The 18,465-nt window shown below is 41.6% G+C and overlaps 1 protein-coding gene across 2 annotated transcripts in view; it reads right to left on the bottom strand.

Annotated features, from left to right (window-relative positions):
- The window catches only part of SIDT1 (SID1 transmembrane family member 1), a 113,088-nt gene that overhangs the window by 13,111 nt on the left and 81,512 nt on the right, over window positions 1–18,465 (bottom strand). For both annotated transcript variants that reach the window (XM_049628192.1, XM_049628193.1), the window contains 9 exons: window positions 11,975–12,046; window positions 10,552–10,697; window positions 9,630–9,703; window positions 8,320–8,386; window positions 6,932–7,005; window positions 5,638–5,761; window positions 5,311–5,428; window positions 2,484–2,620; window positions 1,700–1,808 (listed from right to left, as the gene is read on the bottom strand). In XM_049628192.1, the coding sequence (XP_049484149.1) occupies window positions 1,700–1,808; window positions 2,484–2,620; window positions 5,311–5,428; window positions 5,638–5,761; window positions 6,932–7,005; window positions 8,320–8,386; window positions 9,630–9,703; window positions 10,552–10,697; window positions 11,975–12,046 (921 nt within the window). The remainder of the gene's footprint in view (window positions 1–1,699; window positions 1,809–2,483; window positions 2,621–5,310; window positions 5,429–5,637; window positions 5,762–6,931; window positions 7,006–8,319; window positions 8,387–9,629; window positions 9,704–10,551; window positions 10,698–11,974; window positions 12,047–18,465) is intronic.

Genomic DNA, 18,465 nt, shown 5'->3' with positions numbered 1-18,465 from the left:
CTCTCCTTTTTCAGAAGGTAAACCAATACGGTATTGCAAAATTGTATGGGGCAAAAGTGGTATAGATATATTAAAAGTTCCTGTATGTATTATTAACGGTCACACTGTTACATACATCTGTATTCAAGTTTATTTTTCCAACTCAGGGAGCAACCAGAACAACCATGCTCCAAATTATTTTCCTTTTCAAAGTTGACTTTGTATGCCTTCACTCACCTTTGAATCTGGAGGATGGGGCATGACCAGAGCATCAAGCCAAATGCTCTGCACAACCATTTAATGATGCTTCCACTGGGCGATTTGGAGGTACATTGGCTCTGTTATTGCCACGGGAAAATCTACTGACTGTGCCACAGGGGAAAACTAAGCTGCCAAAATGAGAAATTGTTTTATTCAGCTTTCTAATCTGAAGGTTACTTGGTTATGTAGAATCACTCTTAGACCTGGCTGTATTTTAAAGGCCCTCATTCCCTAGTGAGTAAGGGGTCTGCCGGGCAAATGAATACTCCTTCTAGGCCACGTTCTGAATTCCCAGACCCCAGAATTCCCCGCCCAGATGGACCTGAGTCCCCTCGCAGAACCTGATAGCCCCCTTCCTTAGTCTACCTTCCTGAGGACAGATGGTACCCCTGGAGCAGGCACTTCTAGGGGCAAGGAAGGGCCAGCTGAATGCTGGGCAAGAATATCCATGTACATACTTGTGAGACCCCTTAAGATGCAGGACAGAGCCAGCGTGGGAAGAAGAGAGGGGCGGGGGCTGGGGACCAGCTCTCCGATACAGTTATATTCTGGAGTGTCCTTCTGAGGAAATGACAATTTTAAATTTGAACCTGGATCTTCTAGGTTGTAATGAAGGCATATATATTTATCAGTTTGTTGGCCTGCTTCCCTGCCTTCCTCCCTCCCTTCCTTCCTTCTATCCATGTATTTAATAGATTTTTAAGTCTGCTTTACAACTTACATTTTTTTTTAGTGGGCTTTTATTTACACTCTTGCTTTGAGCTCTGCAAATACGAGGGTTCAGCCTGTGCTTATACACAATTATTTTTCTTGAAATATACAAAAGAATATTTAAGTGTGGCTTCCTGGACCTTAAACGGCCTGGGGATATTTAAATGCTCTAACATGACTTCAATCTATCTGTTCCCGTGCATGCTGACTGACAGCAGCAGGGCAGAAGCTGGTTCCATGGAGCACGCAGTGCTCTAATGTGATACGTTCACATTGTCGGGGTAGTTCAGCAGGTCACCCACCTGTTATGATTCCTAAGTCTCAAAACGCTCCAGTTCCAGGATTTGAAAACAATATAAAATTCATTCTTGATAACCATGTAGGCTACTTAGAGAAATGCTCGTTTTAAATGTTACAATCTGAAAGCTATTTCTCTAGGTAGAATGAGTGGAGTGCTGACCAACCATTCTTCAAACACACTTTCAAAGTCTGTGAGTTATAAAGCACTGGGTCTTGGGGCTGGGGGTCTGCTTCAGGTCTGAGTATGACCACCTTAGTTTCTCAGTTGGAATCAGAACAGTAGCAATAGCTCATTGTAATCCTACACAGGAGAGGACGTTATAAAATACCCAGAATTCAGAGCACGTGTTCATGATGACCAGCAACACTTCCATTTAGGGTGAGCGAAGACAATGCTTTCTTGAGGTAAGTTAATCAGTGTGTTAGTGTAGAGCAACAGGTGACTCACCTATCTTGAAACGACCCATGTAGTAGATCTGGGTGCTAAGGGCTAGAGATGCCAGGATATGGATTGCAGAGAAGATGATCCAGAACCACAGGTCGTTTTTCCCAAACACCTAGGAGTAAAGATGGAGGTTACCTTCATCCAGGGTTTTCCCCACAGAACTCCGGAAAATCATTCTCTCATGTATGCATAAGGAGTCAAAAACTGAGCTGTGCATGCATTTTGATCCCCCCCCCCCAACTTCTGTGAGCTCACAGGGATCACACTGCACAAAAAAGAATGGCTACCTGGCCAAGCAAAAATGGAAGAAGGAGGAAATGGGTGAGGCACCGAACAACAACAGTGAGGGGCAGTAGGTCTAAAGCTGGGAGCTAATGCTCTGACAATGACTGCAGACAATGGACATGTGTCCCTGCACATTTAGAAAGCCGCTTCTGCTCTTTTAAGTCTGCCTCTCCCATCAGCTTGAACATCTCTATTCCATTCTCACATGAGTCAGGTCCCAGCTTTACAGTGTAACTCTCCAGGGGTAGTTTTACAGGTGCCTATTACATTATCAGAGATAAATAGCTAAGTAACTGAATAAAATGCCATGAATTGACTCATGATGGCCATGTGGCAGGAACCAAGGATTGTAATTAATTCAAACCTGTTCCCCTGAGGTCCACCAAACAAATAGCAACAAAACAAAACAAAACAAAACAAAAAACAAAAAACAAAAAACAAAAAAACCTCCCAAGGGGGCATGTTTGGAAAGCCGGGCTGAAGGCCACGGGGAGGGACGCACCACTCCGAGGACAGTGAGCGTGATGACCACTGCGAAGGAGGCGTAGGCAGCGTAGGCGCTGGCATTGATGTCTGGGTGGCGGGTCTGGTAGAGCTTCAGCATGCAGAGGCCGGCGATCATGTACATGAAGGAGGTGTCTGAGGGCGCACAGGGGGAGCCAAAACAATCAGGATCCAGTAGGTGACAGACAATTTCTCTTTAGTCTTGAAAACCCCCCTGCCTTTAGGCCCTAGAATATTTGCTGCCCTCAGTTTGTGTGGAGACCTCCAACATGGCAGCCTCCACAGGCACATTCTCTGGCCAGACCCCACCTACTCCACTCACAGAAGAAAAGTATCTGATGATAGGATAAATAATTGACTATCCCCGCTTGCAGGGGTATTTGCGTTTAAATGCTGGTGTTCAACAGCAACAGCAAGAGTCCATACTGGTGACAGTTAGGGCACTGTGACCATGGAAAGAATGCTAGGTGGGTGTGGAAGGTCCTTATCCGCATCCCAAAACATAACCACATTGATTGTTCAATATATAGCTCATATAATTGATTACTCATATATAGCTTTACAGCCTAGGGATGGAAAGTAGCTAGAAATTAAATGTGGCTTAGTTGTACGACAGTGATGGAAATGCAAACTGGAATAACAAGGCAATGTCCCATATTACTCAAGAGTGTAGCAAAACATTTCAATGTCTGATGGTAACATATTAGTGATGATATAGGGAAATGGGAACTCTCAGGCAGCTAGTGGGAGTAGGAATCAATACTCTGGAGAAACTTGGAAGTTCTTGGTAAAATGGTGACTGGTCCAGGTGACTCCAACATTCTACTTCTAGGTGTCCCAGGGAACCTCTCTCACATGTGCACAAAGAGAAGTATGTAAGGGTGTTCACTGAAGCACTGTCTACAATAGCAACATATTGGCAACACCTAAATGTTGTTCAGTAGAGGAATTGACAAATGTAGTATACATATTTTTATTACAGAAGATGACAGTCCTTAAAAATGGAAGAACTGGATATCTTTGATTCAATATTCATAAATCTTGAAAACATATTGTTGGACGAAAAAACGTTGCAGAACATAGTTTGATAGGTAAATATTAATTTACTACAAATGTAGTAAAATTATAAAAACTGGACTGATAAAATATCAAATTAGTCAAGCTGTTGCCTCTGAGGATGGAAGAAGGGAATAAGTTTGGAAAACAGTTCAAAGGACTCAACTTTGTCACATTTTCTTTCTTCTTCTTCTTCTTCTTCTTCTTCTTCTTCTTCTTTTTAATTAAGTAATCTCCATGCATAACACAGGGCTTGAACTCACGACCCTGACATCAAGTGTTGCATGCTGTACCGACTGAGCCAGCCAGGCGCCCCACAACATGTTATTTCTTAAAAGGTAGATTTAAGGAAGGTATTTTTAAATGTTGGCATTTGTTCATTCTGAGTGGTGAATGATATTGTTCTCTGTAGTTTTCTCTGTTAAAAATGTTTCTAAATAAAAAAAAATTAAATGTGGCAGAGAATTTCTGTGGTGTTCTGGGCTCACAGAGGCTAGAGTACAAAGATAAAAATGACTTTTTAAAATTCTTCTCCTTGAGTGTGGAGGTCACTACTACTGGCACCCGTTCTCACCTTTCTCCTTCCTGACAGCATATTAGTAACTCAACTGTCTCAGCCCCATTTTCAATTCAGAAATGCATGCCTTTTTAGCCTACTGGTTTCAGCAAAGCTAACCCCACCTGTGGTGCGTTGGATGGTTCTCACTGGTCTAAAAGGTGATCTGCCTCCTTTGCCACCATGATTGATGTCCCAACCCAGGCTTGAGCTAACCAGCACCTGGAGAATAATTCTGGAATGGCTCATGACTATTTAAACTATTGAGGTGTGGAAGAATGTTATCTGGGCGGGGGGGGGGGGGGTTCGCAAAGAAGTTTCCTTGCTCTTTTGTTTTTTTTTTTTTTAATTTTTTAAAATGTTTTTATTTATTTTTGAGACAGAGACAGAGCATGAGCAGGGAAGGGGCAGAGAGAGAGGGAGACACAGAATCCGAAGCAGGCTCCAGGCTCTGAGCTGTCAGCACAGAGCCCGACTCGGGGCTCGAACTCACGGACCGTGAGATCATGACCTGAGCCGAAGTCAGACGCTCAACCGACTGAGCCACCCAGGCGCCCCAGAAGTTTCCTTGCTCTTAAATGAAGGCTCGTGGAAACCAGCTTGCTGTAACCACCAGACATCATGAAGTAGATAGAGACAGGAAGCCAGGACTCGCTGTAGCTATTTTTGCCATCATGAGTTTCCTGATAGCCTGAGGATAAAATCAGCCTGCAGGCTCGGCATAACCCAAGGGATTATGGAGCATTGGAGCCAGAGCCACCAGATAAATCAACTGCAAGCCCTTTCCACCTTTGGACTTTCAGAAGGTGAGCTGATAATTGTCCTTATTATTTAATCCAGTTGAATTGGGCTTTCTATTACTTTCGACCCAAAGCAGTCTAGTTACTAAGTTAGGCCAAATTATACTGAGGAAACTTTCCAGGTGTCTGTTGAATTCTATCTGCCCTGCTGCCTAATACTTAGCCCATTGCCCACCTGCAAATCTAGTCATGGGATCATCATTCACTGTTGAGTGTTTTCTAGTCTGAAAGTGGTCAGAGAGAAAAAATGGTACAACATGTAGAAACCACACCCTGTGGGGAAGTGCCCTTGAATCACTTTAGCTCACATAAAATATTTAATTCTTGCATGCATGACCTTGGTATTTTGTGGAGGGTCCCAGGACCAGACTCCCATAACTTAAATTTGTGTGGTTGATGTAAATTCTAATTACCAAATTGGAAGTTGGAGTAATTAGGACAGACATGGTAACAAGCACTGAGCACTCCTTCCATCATCAACGCGATGCCCATAGCATAGAAAACACCAAAGTGTTTAGGAATCCCATAATCCTGAAAAAGGAGAAAGTGTTGTCAATGGAAAGACACCAATCAGTGACAGAACCACAGGATCTGGAAACCCAAGCTTCTGGCCTCCTGTTGTTCATTACACATAACCCATCACCACACCATCAAGCCAGATGTCCCTCCCCTTTGCAGATCCTTCTTGGAACCATGACCTTTCCTAGCTCCCACATCCAATTTACCCTCCCTCTCCTCACCATGGCAAAGATGTCCTTGGCTTCTAGGGCTCTGCGATGGAGAATGTCTCGGCGCAAGACTATCAGCAGGAAGAGGAAGCCCAGGAGCACGTGGCCCAGGTTACTGAGAATGTTGTTGAAGGCACTAAAGGAGAAGGAAACCATGAGAGAGTTGAGGTGATCCAAGATATTCAGAGAATGAATGAATGCTTGAATGAGTGAGTACACTCAGCACTCCATGTTTTCTACCTAGACTTTTCATAAGATTTCAGGACTAGCAAATCATCAGAGATGATCTTTAACCTTACTCTTTTATTTTAGGATGCCTAACCTGTGATCACGTGCCCATTTCCTCCCTGGGATGCCTGTGTGGCTTCCCCAACACCCACCCAATCCTCTTTTATCCTGACGACACTGGCATGGAATGAATCCCAGGAAACAGAGCTGCTCCAGAGATGGGCAGTTTGGCCAAGTGTTTCAGCTACACCGTGAGAGGGAATTCTCATAGATGGACCCATGCTATGTGTGTCAATATTCAGCTCTGTAATAGTGACGTGTCAGCCGGTCATGGTCAGTTGCTTTATTTCAGGAAACTGAGGCTGGTTCAGTTCTGGAACAAGAAGTCTGTTCTTTCCACTTCACTATGTTCTGGTGGCTAGACCATGGCCTTGGAGGCAGCAGGCCTGGGTTCAGGTCCTGGCATCACTAATAGTTGAGGGACCTTCTGCAAGTTCCTTTCTAAGCCTTAGTGTCTTCATCTGAAGATGGAAGTGATGCTAATCCTACCTATCTTATGAGGTTGTTCAGTGAATTAACATATGAGCAGCTCATGCCCGTGGATGAGTGTCGTCACAGCTAGGACCTGATGTTTTCAAAAATGTCCCTGTCTTCTTCTTAGGAATGTTTCCTGAGGCCCCTATACAGGAATGAAAGGAAGATATCTGGTCTCAACTTTTTGATTTCATCCCTCCTTACCCTTGACTGGGGTAGTAATCCATAGTTGTTTTTAGTATTTTTTTTAAATGTTTATTTATTTATTTTGAGAGAGAGAGATAGAGAGCAAGTGGGGGAGGGGCAGAGAGAGAGAGGGAGCCAGAGAATCCCAAGCAGACCCTGCAGCTGTCAGCGCAGAGCCTGACAGGGGGCTCGAACTCCTGAACTGTGAGATCATGACCTGTGCTGAAACCAAGAGTCGAACGATTAACAGACTGCGCCACCCACGCACCCCAGTGTTTAGTATTTTTAAAAACTGAAATCGCATCTCACAGAAAGGAATCTCTAAACGTCTCATGGGCAACCAGAGGCCAGGGCTCACCTCAGGACGCCCAATGGGTGAGCACAGAGGAAGTTGTAGTAGCAGATGTCCTGATTGCCTGTGACATTCACCACCTGCAAAATCAAGAGTGAGAGGAGCAGATGCAGTTTTTCTCCATCTACTGAGCCCACCCTGAAACCACAAAAGGCAGGCAATGCTCACAGTGATTTACCATATAACCAGTGTTCCTTCTCAGCAGGGGACGGGTCATTGTCTACTGCCTTTACGCAGCACAGGCTAACTAGGACCGTCATGATATGTTCTATTTTCTGGATGCATGTTGGGAGGGTATGGAGCTATCCCATTCTCTATGTAGGAGTGATAACCACAGGGCATGTGGACGGGAGGAAGCATGTGTTCAGTTTTCCATTTTTCTCACCATCTCTATCATTAAGAACCTTCCTAGACCATAGCACAGCGGTATCTTCTGACAGGGCCCTGGAGTAGTAAGAGAGTATGGAGATTATAAGCAGTGGTGCCCAAACCTCATGAAAGTCCTTGTCCTTATCACATAGTGAGTAAGAGACTGGCCAAATTATTAGACCAATGGCTTTCAAACTTAGAAATCTGTACATTAGAATCACTGGGGGTCTAATCAGTACTGATGCTTGGTTCTACTCTCAGGGGCTTGGACCTAATTTGGTATAGGGTATAGCCTGGACACCAGGATTTCAAAGCTCCTCAGGTGATTTTAATGCACATCAAAGTGTGAGAATCACTGCATTAGAAACACCATCAGCCCCTTGTGCTTTCTACGTAGGCTTTCTTGCATAAAATAAATGCTAGAGAAGGTCATTATGTGATCTGGACCCAAGGTTCTATGAAGGCGCAATGGGGATTCTCAAGGTGTTTTAATTATTATCTTTGTTTATTTGTTTTTACTCTATTTTAGTTCTTATTTTATATTTTCTCAATTTTATGATCTTATTAGCTTTTTAAAAACTTATTACCCTTTTTTAAGAAGCTGTTTGTAGTTTTATAAAAAGTACCCTCAATGAGAGGGCACAGGCTAAATTAAATACCAGGTTTCTTTGTTTTGACTGGAACTTTATTTACTCCGCTCATTACCCCTTGATAATCAGAAGTTCAGACTGGTAAATAACAGATATAGTTGATAGATATTATGACTGAATGAGCTTACGGTAATGACTTCAGATTGGTAGACAAAATAATAACGAGGTCCCAGGCCCCTCTGTGATAAAACAGTTGGGAACTAGATTTAAAGATTCATCAAAGATGAAGCAACGGAGATGTCTAATTTGAAGACGAAATCGGAAGTTAATTCTTGGACTGAGATCAAGTTACATAGACTTTTCTCTGCAAGTCATAGCAAAGATCTCTCCCTGCAGCACGAAAGCTGGGATTCTGGGGTTCTGGGCGGTACTCACTGTCTGGTAGGTGATGACCAACTGGATCACAGGCAGTGCATAAAACACAGCAATGGTGATGATGTTCCTAAGCAGCCAGAAAGAACCAGAAATAGTTATTTCCAAATTAACAATGGAATTTTTGCTCAATTTTTTAACATAAGAACGCTTCCACTCCATAACTCTCTAATTAACTTGCAAAAGTAATCGGAAACTGATTATGCAGTTCCCGTTTCTTCAGCCTCCCACCCCTACAAACATTGGTAAAACTGTAAATGATACCTGCTTCTGTTTTAACCAAATTATTGATGAGGGCCTATTTCTTAGGTTGTTTTAGATTAGATGTTAGATGTTTTCGATTAAAAGTGACCAGAGCGCAAGTAACGGGAGATGGATCACATGAAAGGATGTGGCTCTGTTACATAACTCTTACTTCCAAAATGATGGTCCCACTATGAAATTCCATGGGGCCCCCACTGTCCCTTGCTTCCCTCGAATACCTGTATCCAAGTAAAAGGGCGTCCTTCAAGAGAAAAAAATGGAAAGAGCTATCACAGCATCAGCCTGGGATTTCTGAGGGGAGAGGGGTCCCCTGCTAGGCAGCTCAGCCTCTTGGCTTGGAGAGAGGCTGCATCAGGGTCTATTTAGCACTGGCTGTGGTATCATTTCCTTTCAGTGTGGTTCGCAGCTACTCTGAGACGCTGTAGACATCTAGTCCCTGAAATCATTGGCTTTTGTAAGAGCAAGTCTGGGTGAGAAGATGGAATGGCTTCAGTTTAGCGTGTCCCATGGAAGATAGTGACATGTTATTGTTAGGTTGCCTTTCTGGAAACAGATTGAGTGTGTTCCCTAAACATATGGGATTCTACTACTATTCTTATGATTCTTTTTAATCACTATGAACACTTTTTTTCATGTTTTTTATTATTTTTAATTTTAAAATTTTATTTAAATGCAAGTTAGTTAACATATGGTGTAATAATGATTTCAGGAGTGAAATTTAGTGATTCATCACTTACATCACTTACATATAACACCCATCCCATCAATATAACATATTACATATAACACTTATCCCAACAAGTGTCCTCCTTAATGCCCATCCCCCCACTTTACTACCATTCTTATTTTTACTTTTATGTATTTAATTTAGGGCTGGCTGCTTTTTGTAGTTTATTTTTGTTTTTCTTATAGAATGTGGCATGAATCCTTGAAGCATCTATATCTTTGCCTCATTAAACTGAAAGGTGTGCCATAAGTGATCATGGCTTTTATTAAGAAAATTTTCATTTTACTTAAGGGAACCATGGTCCTAGTGGCCATCTACTCACCAGAAATAAATTTTATATTTTTTGCTGACAATCCTCCGGTCCTTCCTGGACAGATCTGACAGGTAAAGGAACATCTAAAATATCAAATAAAAAAAGAATGAAAACATGTACTTGGCTTTTTTTTTTTTTTTGTGGAAGACACACAAAGGAAAGCTTTATAAATTCTCAATCCAATCCATTGCTAGGGATTAAAATTATTCAATAAACTTTTTTTTCAATTTTGTTTTTCCCAGAATACCCTAATACATACCCTAGTATTTTCTCTGAAATAGTAAGAATTGGCTGATGTAGAAAAACCTATTGGGAGTCTCAACTGCTTCTTACATCTCAGGAACTGGTTTTGCCATTTTTGGGGATGTCCACTGTGTGGTTCTTGAATTATACGATTGAAACTGTGCAGTCCACTTTCATATCCCTTACTGGATACAACACAATAAAATAAATATATGCCAAAAAGAAATGAGCTTTATTCCTGAGGGATGATAGGTACAGAAACAGAGAGTTTTCCCAGGTATACCCCTCATGAATCTTTTCTTTCATCTGGTGGATCCACTTCAGACCCTGAGTATTTTTTTTTTAAGTTTTATTTATTTAAGTGATCTCTACATCCAACGTGGGGCTTGAACTTACAATCCAGAGATCAAGAGTCACATGAATTACTGACTGAGCCAGCCAGGTGCCCCCAGACCCTGAGTGTTTTAATGCACTGCTCTCCTTAATTCTCTCACCTTCTTCCTCCAGAAAGAAATGTTAATTAGCAGGGTATTGCTTTTAGTCTGTAGTTATATTTTATCTAAAAAGCCCTCAGGGAAATATGGTTTCCCTTGAAGGGAAAAAATAAAGGAAACTGAGACCTTTGCTGAAGGTGTATTTGACTGTTGAACATTCTGCCCTTGCCAAGAGTACGGCCAGGCAGAGGTACCTTGGTCCGGATGATGTTCTTATCACTCTCAATGTCTGGCATGGTGTCGAAGTCACTCTCCTCCACAGAGCTGTCCGTGTCCGACTGGCATGGCTGCCCACCATCGGAGGAGGACATCTGCCTGCCAGGACTGGAGCTTGACTCCTCTGAAAGAGAGAAAACTCATCTGCCTTCCGAAGCTAGGAAGAACCCATGCAGTCCATCCCTCTCTGCAAAAAGCAGTGCTGACTCATTCTTGAAGATGTTGTGTTGGTAAAAACGAACTCCTTACCCACAACACATGTTCTTTCTCTTAATTCCTCCTCAATGGACTTCTACTTTGCCGCTTCTCCTATTTTTATATTTAAATTGTCTATTTCTAGGGCTGAATGCATATTAAGAACATAAAGGCAACTGCTCTGTTAACTACTTGGATGCAAAAAATAAGATTATGCTTATATGTCATGTTTCATATTTTACAATATGAACATAAATATATAAACATACACATGCACAGTTATGTATAGCATCGACCACAGACCCGTGTAAGCACACGCATATCCAGCAGCTATACATTGCTCGTGGGTAAAGTATTTGTACACTGAAACCCCCCACATGCCGCATCTATGATTATATAATGAGAACAACACTCTCAGGAAGAAGAATCCTTGTGTTCTCATGAATGTTTCCCAGAGCAGATGGGAATTTGTACAGCTTGATGAGCACATGAGCTGAGCCTACCTTCTGTTTTATTGCTTCTGTTCAGTTAGTTAAAAAAAAAAAATCCTGTTCTTGCAGAGCCAGAAATAAGTAGCCTGCATGAAACCCACATGCTTCTCAAAGTTACAGTACACCAGAGTAGGAAGAAGGACTCCAGCCCATCTCCCTGACATATTAAGCAAACCATTCACAGACCCACAGGAATTCTGTCTCTTTCAGGCCACACAATGAACATTGAGGGTTTGCCATGTGAATGACTAGGTTCAATTATGAAGTTAGCCAAAATGAACGATTGTCAGGCTACAGCCATGTTCACCTGCAGCACAGCCTTAGTCTTCTGATCGCCCTTACTCCACTGAAACCTGAGAATGAAAGAGCTCGTCAATTGATTTCAGGCTCCCTGACACCGGCTCTGACATACTGTTCATGCCCTAAACTCAGGCCGGGTATGAAAACATCCCCACACGGACTTTGGGAGTTGATGGCAACCATGGTAGGGAATTCTGCTCAAGTGTGGCTAGCACAGAATAACAAACTAGAGAAGGTTGGAGCTGGAAGGAGCCTTCCAGATCTTCCAACCAATTTCTCTTATAAAGAGAAGACAATCCTAGACGATGACTGCCTTGCCCACTCACACAGTTAATAGTGGCTGGAAGGCCCTTTTTATCCTATTCTCTGGAGAATTAAGAAATACTTCAATGAATGGACTCATAGTAGGCAATACCTATTGCCCCATAATTGCTTCCTTCAGGGGTGCTGGCAGCAATGGGATGTGACACCGCCATATTTCCAGAGCCTGTTAAAAAGAAAAGCAAACACTTCATGTCCAGTTGCTAAAACAACACAACTCTAAGTAGCTTGAATCATCAGTCCAATATAAAACTCACCAAACTGTGACCTACAGGCAAAATCTAGCCTGCTACCTATTTTTGTATAACCCTTTAACTAAGAATGGTTTTAGAATGTGAGACAGGAAACCATCAAAATCCTAGAGGAGAATACAGGCAACAACCTCTTTGACCTCAGCTGTGGCAACTTTTTACTAGGCATGTATCTGGAAGCAAGGGAAACAAAAGCAAAAATTATCTATTATGACTTCATCAAGACAAAAAACTTCTTCACAGTGAAGGAAACAATCAATAAAACTAAAAGCCAATCTATGGAATGGGAGAAGATATTTGCAAATGACATACCAGATAAAGGGCTAGTATCCAAAATCTATAAAGAATTGATTAAACTCAACACCTAATCAATAATCAAGTTAAGAAATGGGCAGAAGACATGAACAGACACTTCTCCAAAGAAGACATACAAATGGTGAACAGACTCATGAAAAAATGCTCACCATCACTCATCATCAGGGAAATACAAATCAAAATCACAATGAGATACCACTTCACACCTGTCAGAATGGCTAACATTAACAACTCAGGAAACAATGGAGGTTGGTGAGGATGCAGAGAAAGGGGAACCCTCCTACACTGTTGGTGGGAATGCAAACTAGGGCAGCCGCTCTGGAAAACAGTGTGGAGGTTCCTCAGAAAGTTAAAGATAGAACTACTTACTCTATGACCCTGCAATTGCACTAAGTATTTATCCAAAGGATACAAAAATACTGATTTGAAAGGGCACATACAACCCAATGTGTTACAGCAGCACTAACAATAGCCAAATTATGGAGAGCCCAAATGTCCATCAACTGATGAATGGCAAAGAAGATGAGGTTTATATATACACAACGGAATATTACTCAGCTATCAAAAAGAATAGAATCTTGCCATTTGCAATGATGTGGATGGAACTAGAGTGTATTATGCTAAGTGAAATAAGTCAGTCACAGAAAGACAAATACCATATGATTTCATTCATATGTGGAATTTAAGAAACAAAACAGATGAACATAAGGCAAGGGAAGGAAAAATAAAATAAGATAAAAACAGAGAGGGAGGGGCGCCTGGGTGGCGCAGTCGGTTAAGCGTCCGACTTCAGCCAGGTCACGATCTCGCGGTCCGTGAGTTCGAGCCCCGCGTCAGGCTCTGGGCTGATGGCTCAGAGCCTGGAGCCTGTTTCCGATTCTGTGTCTCCCTCTCTCTCTGACCCTCCCCCGTTCATGCTCTGTCTCTCTCTGTCCCAAAAATTAAAAAAAAAAAAAAAAAAAAAAAAAAACAGAGAGGGAGGCAAACCATAAGAGACTCTTAACTATAGAGAACAAACTGAGGGTTGCTGGAGGGGAGGCGGGTGGGGGGATGAGTTAATAGGTGATGGGTATTAAGGAGGGCACTTGTGGGGATGAACACTGGGTGTTATATACAAGTGATGAATCACTAAACTCTCTTCCTGAAACCACAACTACAGTATATGTTAACTAACCTAAATTTAGGTAAAATCTTGGACAGGAAAATAAATATTTTAAATGGTTGGGGAAAGAAATCAAAAGATTTCATGACAGGTAAAAATCACATGAAATTCAAATTTCAGTACTCATACATGAAGTCCTGTTGAAACACAGTCACAGCCACTTGGGTATGTCTATGGCTGCTTTTGGCTATGGTGGCAGCATTGAGCAGTTGTGACAGAGATGATACGGCCCTGTGAAGTCTAACATATTTGCTATTTGGCACTCTACAGAGAAAAAAAAAATCTTCCAGTTCCTGTGTGAAAGTATTGCAGAATCACAAGAACAAAAGAGCACAGGTCCTGAAATCACTTTGAGGAAGGTCACCACTGAACAGAAACACAGAAGTATCTGTCATTAAACCGCTGTAATGTGGAGGCTTTCAAAATAGCATTTAGCAGCACCTTAACCACTGGCAGGATAAGTCCAGATAGGGAGGAAATCACAGCACTCCTTGGAGCAATCAATGGTGAAAACTGAACTAAGGATATGGAAGAATATGAGATATTTTGAGAGATATTTCTGTATCTGTTGCCAAATTTTTGTTGGCAGTGAGAGATAAATTAAGATAATGTTCCCCAAACTTTTCCACTGAAGTACTCCTTGTAGCACAGGGAGTGAACTCATCCCTCCGTGTCTGGTGCAGTCATCTGGAGCCATGTCACCACCAATATCAGAGAGAAATAGCTTCCAACCTTCTCCTTGGTTGTTAGGCAAGATGCTATTCACTGAGTTTATTCACCTCCGAGAATTAGGTGGATCTGAACAAGGAGAGGAGAAACCACAATTAAGCAGGGTATCTAGGCAGTTTCTCTGACTCTGACTTCATGCTACAATATTTCCAGGAGCCACACTCATCTGCGGAGATGCTTGAAAATGTTTCTTACGCCTCCTGAGCTTTGTCAAGGATCTAGGATATTGTCAGGCTGGTGGGCATTTCAGTATAGTATCTTCCTTCTGAAGTGAGATCGCTTGTATCACATTACAGGCAGAAAGGTCTGTGTGTTACCCAGTCAGTCTCTTATTGCAGAGAAATAGATTTTCAGTGAAGACACATAACTGAGGATATTCTATGATACCCTCACTGTAAATGTATTTCCATTTCTTCATTGAAAATGCAGTTTGTTACAGTTTGCGTTCATGCTGCAGTATGTAACCCGCACAACGGAACCAAAAGCCTCACTGGTTCATCATTTACCACAGCCAGCTCTCCTCATCCACCTCTCAAACTTCCTTCCGCTGGTGGGCAGTAAAATCATTCACGGTTTTTCAGGCCAATTTGTAGGCTTTATCATATCTTTTAGTCTTTTTGTGTCCATTCATTTCCTTCATGAAGAAAAAGATTTAAGGGGCGCCTGGGTGGCTCAGTCGGTTAAGCGTTAGACTCTTGATTTCTGCTCAGGTCGTGTTTTCATGGGTTCATGAGTTCGAGCCCCATGTCTGCTTGGGATTCGCTCCCCTCTTTCTGCCCCTTCTCTGCTCGTACTTTTGCTCTCTCTCAAAATAAACTTAAAAGAAAAAAGAAAGGAAAATATTTAAATCCTGAGTTCAAAATATTTAGTCAGGTGATGAGAGATGGCCTTGGAGACTCAATTTCCTTTCTCCTTTTGGCAGCTTAGCCAAGAGCTGGCTCAGCCAAGGTCTTTAACTAACACAGCATTCCTGGCAGGCAGGGTTGTTCCCAGGCCCTCAGAGTGCAGACTCCCTGGCACTGTTCCTAGGCCTGGAGATTCCTTGACAGATTTCTCATCACTTCAAGAAAGTAGATGTACCTTGGCCTTTCTTGGGCTTACCTGTAAATATGGAACGTGGTTTCACTACCATCTTTGCTTTTCATCCAACTTCAAGACAAAGAAACAGGTTATTTTCAGACCCGTAAGTATGAGGTATTAAATTTTTTTGTGCCCAATAATGTCATGTGGAGATGTGTACAACTTGACTGACTCTTCGTTCTAGGACAGATTTGGTCGTAGTTACAGCACAGAGCTTTGCTGCTGGATACTATTGACAATAACAAGTACTACTTACTATGACCCCCACCTCTAGTACTGCTATGATAACTAATGCTCTCGCTGCTATTATATATTATAGAACTACTGCATCTCACTACTGTGGTTGTTGATGCTAGTTGATGTTTATGGAGAACTTACTGCATGTCAGACACCCTTTTAATTTCTTTTCAAGAATTTACTCATTTAAGTTTTCAACAGCCCAATGAGGTGGGTACTGTTCTCACCATTTTAAAATAACAAAAGAGAGGCACCGAGAGTGGTTTGTTGTATTAGTTTCAGTCAAAACTTATCTTCTTTTTATTTATTCATTTATTTATTTATTATTGTTTTTTAATGTTTATTTTTTATTTATTTTGAGAGACAGAGCAAGAGTGTTGGAGGGACAGAGAGAGAGAGAGAGAGAGAGAGAGAATCCCAAGCAGTCTCTGTGCTGTCAGCACGGAGCCCGATGTGGGGCTCGAACCCACAAACCCTCAGATCACGCATGACCTGAGCAGAAACCAAGAGTTGGACGCTTCACTGACTGAGCCACCCGGGTGCCCCAAAACTTATCTTCTTAATTGAAAAACAACACCAGGATTTTCTTCCAGTATATGAATAACTGGCAGCGAGCATGTTACTTTCATGGAGTATTCAAGAATATCTTTCAAAAAGACAAGGAGGTTGAGACTTGTTCTCATCTCCACTATAATAAGCTGATACTTTAAAGAAGCATCTAAGGGCAACATTTGCTTTTTAGGTTGTCTGCTACTGCTTACCAATGATTTTCTATTGGGTCATTTCCCTCAGTGTCTTTCATATTTGTCTCTTTTCAAGCTCAAACTCCCTCTTTTAAAGTTTTTAATTCAAGTGTAATTAACAAACAGTGTGATATTAGTTTCAGGTGTGCAACATGATTCAACAATTCTGTACATTCCTCGGTGCTTATCATAAATGTACTCTTAATCCCCATCACCTATTTCACCTGTAACCCCACCCACCTCCCTTCTGGCAACCACCAGTTTGTTTTCTGTATTTAAAAGTCTGTTTTTTTAATTTGTCCTTTTCTTTGTTCATTTGTTTTGTTTCTTGAATTCCACATATGAGTGAAATCATATAGTACTTATCTTTCTTTGATTGACTTATTTCACTTAGCACTATACCCTCTAGGTCCATCCATATTATTGCAAATGGCAAGATTTCATTCTTTTTTATGGCTGAGTAATATTCTATTACACACACACACACACACACACACACCCTACATCTTCTTCATCCATTCATCAACCAATGGAAACTTGGGCTGCTTCCATAATTTGGTTATTGTAAATAATGCTGCAAGAAACATAGATGTGCCTAAATCTTGTTGAATTAGTGTTTTTGTTTTCTTTGGATAAATACCCAGTAGTGGAATTGCTGGATTATATGGTAATTCTATTTTTAAATTAAAAAAATTTTTTTGAATGTTTATTTATTTTTGAGAAGGAGAGAGAGAGAGAGAAAGAGCGTGATCAGGGCAGGGGCAGAGAGAGAGGGAGATACAGAATCTGAAGCAGGCTCCAGGCTCCGAGCTATCAGCATAGAGCCCGATGTGGGGCTTGAACTAATGAACCACGAGATTATGACCTGAGCTGAAGTCAGATGCTTAACCAACTGAGACACCCAGGTGCCCCTATTTTTAATTTTTTTATATTTATATACTTTTGAAAAAGAGAGGGAGAGAGAGAGAGAACACACAAGTGGGGGAGGGACAGAGAGAGAGGGAGACAGAGGATCCAAAGCAGTCTCTTCACTGACCGCTTAGAGCCTGATGGGCGTGAACCTACGTAAGCTGAGGTTGGGTACTCAATTGATTGAGCCACCTGGGTGCCCTGATTCTTTTATTTTTTGAGGCACTTCCACACTGTTTTCCACAGTGGCTGCACCAGTTTGTATTTCTACCAACAGTGCATGAGGGTTCTTTTTTCTCCATATCTTCACCCACACTTGTTATTTCTTGCCTTCTTGATTTTAGCCGTTCTGACAGGTGTGAGATGATACCTCATTGTGGCTTTGATTTGCATTTCCCTGAGGATGAGTGGTGTTGAGCACTCTTTTCATGTATCTGTTGGCCATCTGTAAGTCTTCACTGGAGAAATGTCTGTTCATGTCCTCTTCCCATTTTTAAATTGAATTATGTGTTTTTATGGTGTTCAGCTATATAGGTTCTTTATATATTTTGGGTATTAATTCCTTAGTAGATATGTCATTTGCAAGTATCTTCTCCCATTCAATAAGTTGTCTTTTTGTTTTGTTGGTGGTTTCCTTTGGTGTGCAGAAACTTTTTATTTTGGTGTAGTCTCAATAGTTTATTTTTGCTTTTGTTTCCCTTGCCTGAGAAGACATAGCTAATGTTGCTAAGGCTGAGGTCAAAGAGATTACTGCCTGTGTTTTCTTCTAGAAATGTTATGGTTTCAGGTCACACATTTAGGTCTTTAATCTATTTTGAGTTTATTTTTGTGTATGGTATGAGAAAACAGCCCAGTTTCATTCTTTTGCATGTAGCTATTCAGCTTTCCCAACACTATTTGCTGAAGAGACTGTATTTTTCCCATTGTATATACTTGCCTCCTTTGCTGTAGATTAATTGACCATAAAAGTGTGGGCTCATTTCTGGGCTTTCTATCTTGTTCCATTGATCTATGTGTCTTATTTTTATGCCAGTACCACACTGTTCTGATTACCACATATATATTTTTTTAAGTTTATTTATTTATTTTTGAGAGAGAGAGAGAGAGAGCAAGTAAGGGAAGGGCAGAGAGAGAGAGAATCCCAAACAGGCTCCTCACA

Source organism: Panthera uncia, chromosome C2, assembly GCF_023721935.1.
Source record: "Panthera uncia isolate 11264 chromosome C2, Puncia_PCG_1.0, whole genome shotgun sequence".
Classification (NCBI taxonomy): domain Eukaryota; kingdom Metazoa; phylum Chordata; class Mammalia; order Carnivora; family Felidae; genus Panthera; species Panthera uncia.
Note: the sequence above shows the minus strand (reverse complement) of the source record. Positions and strands in the feature narration are given on the sequence as shown.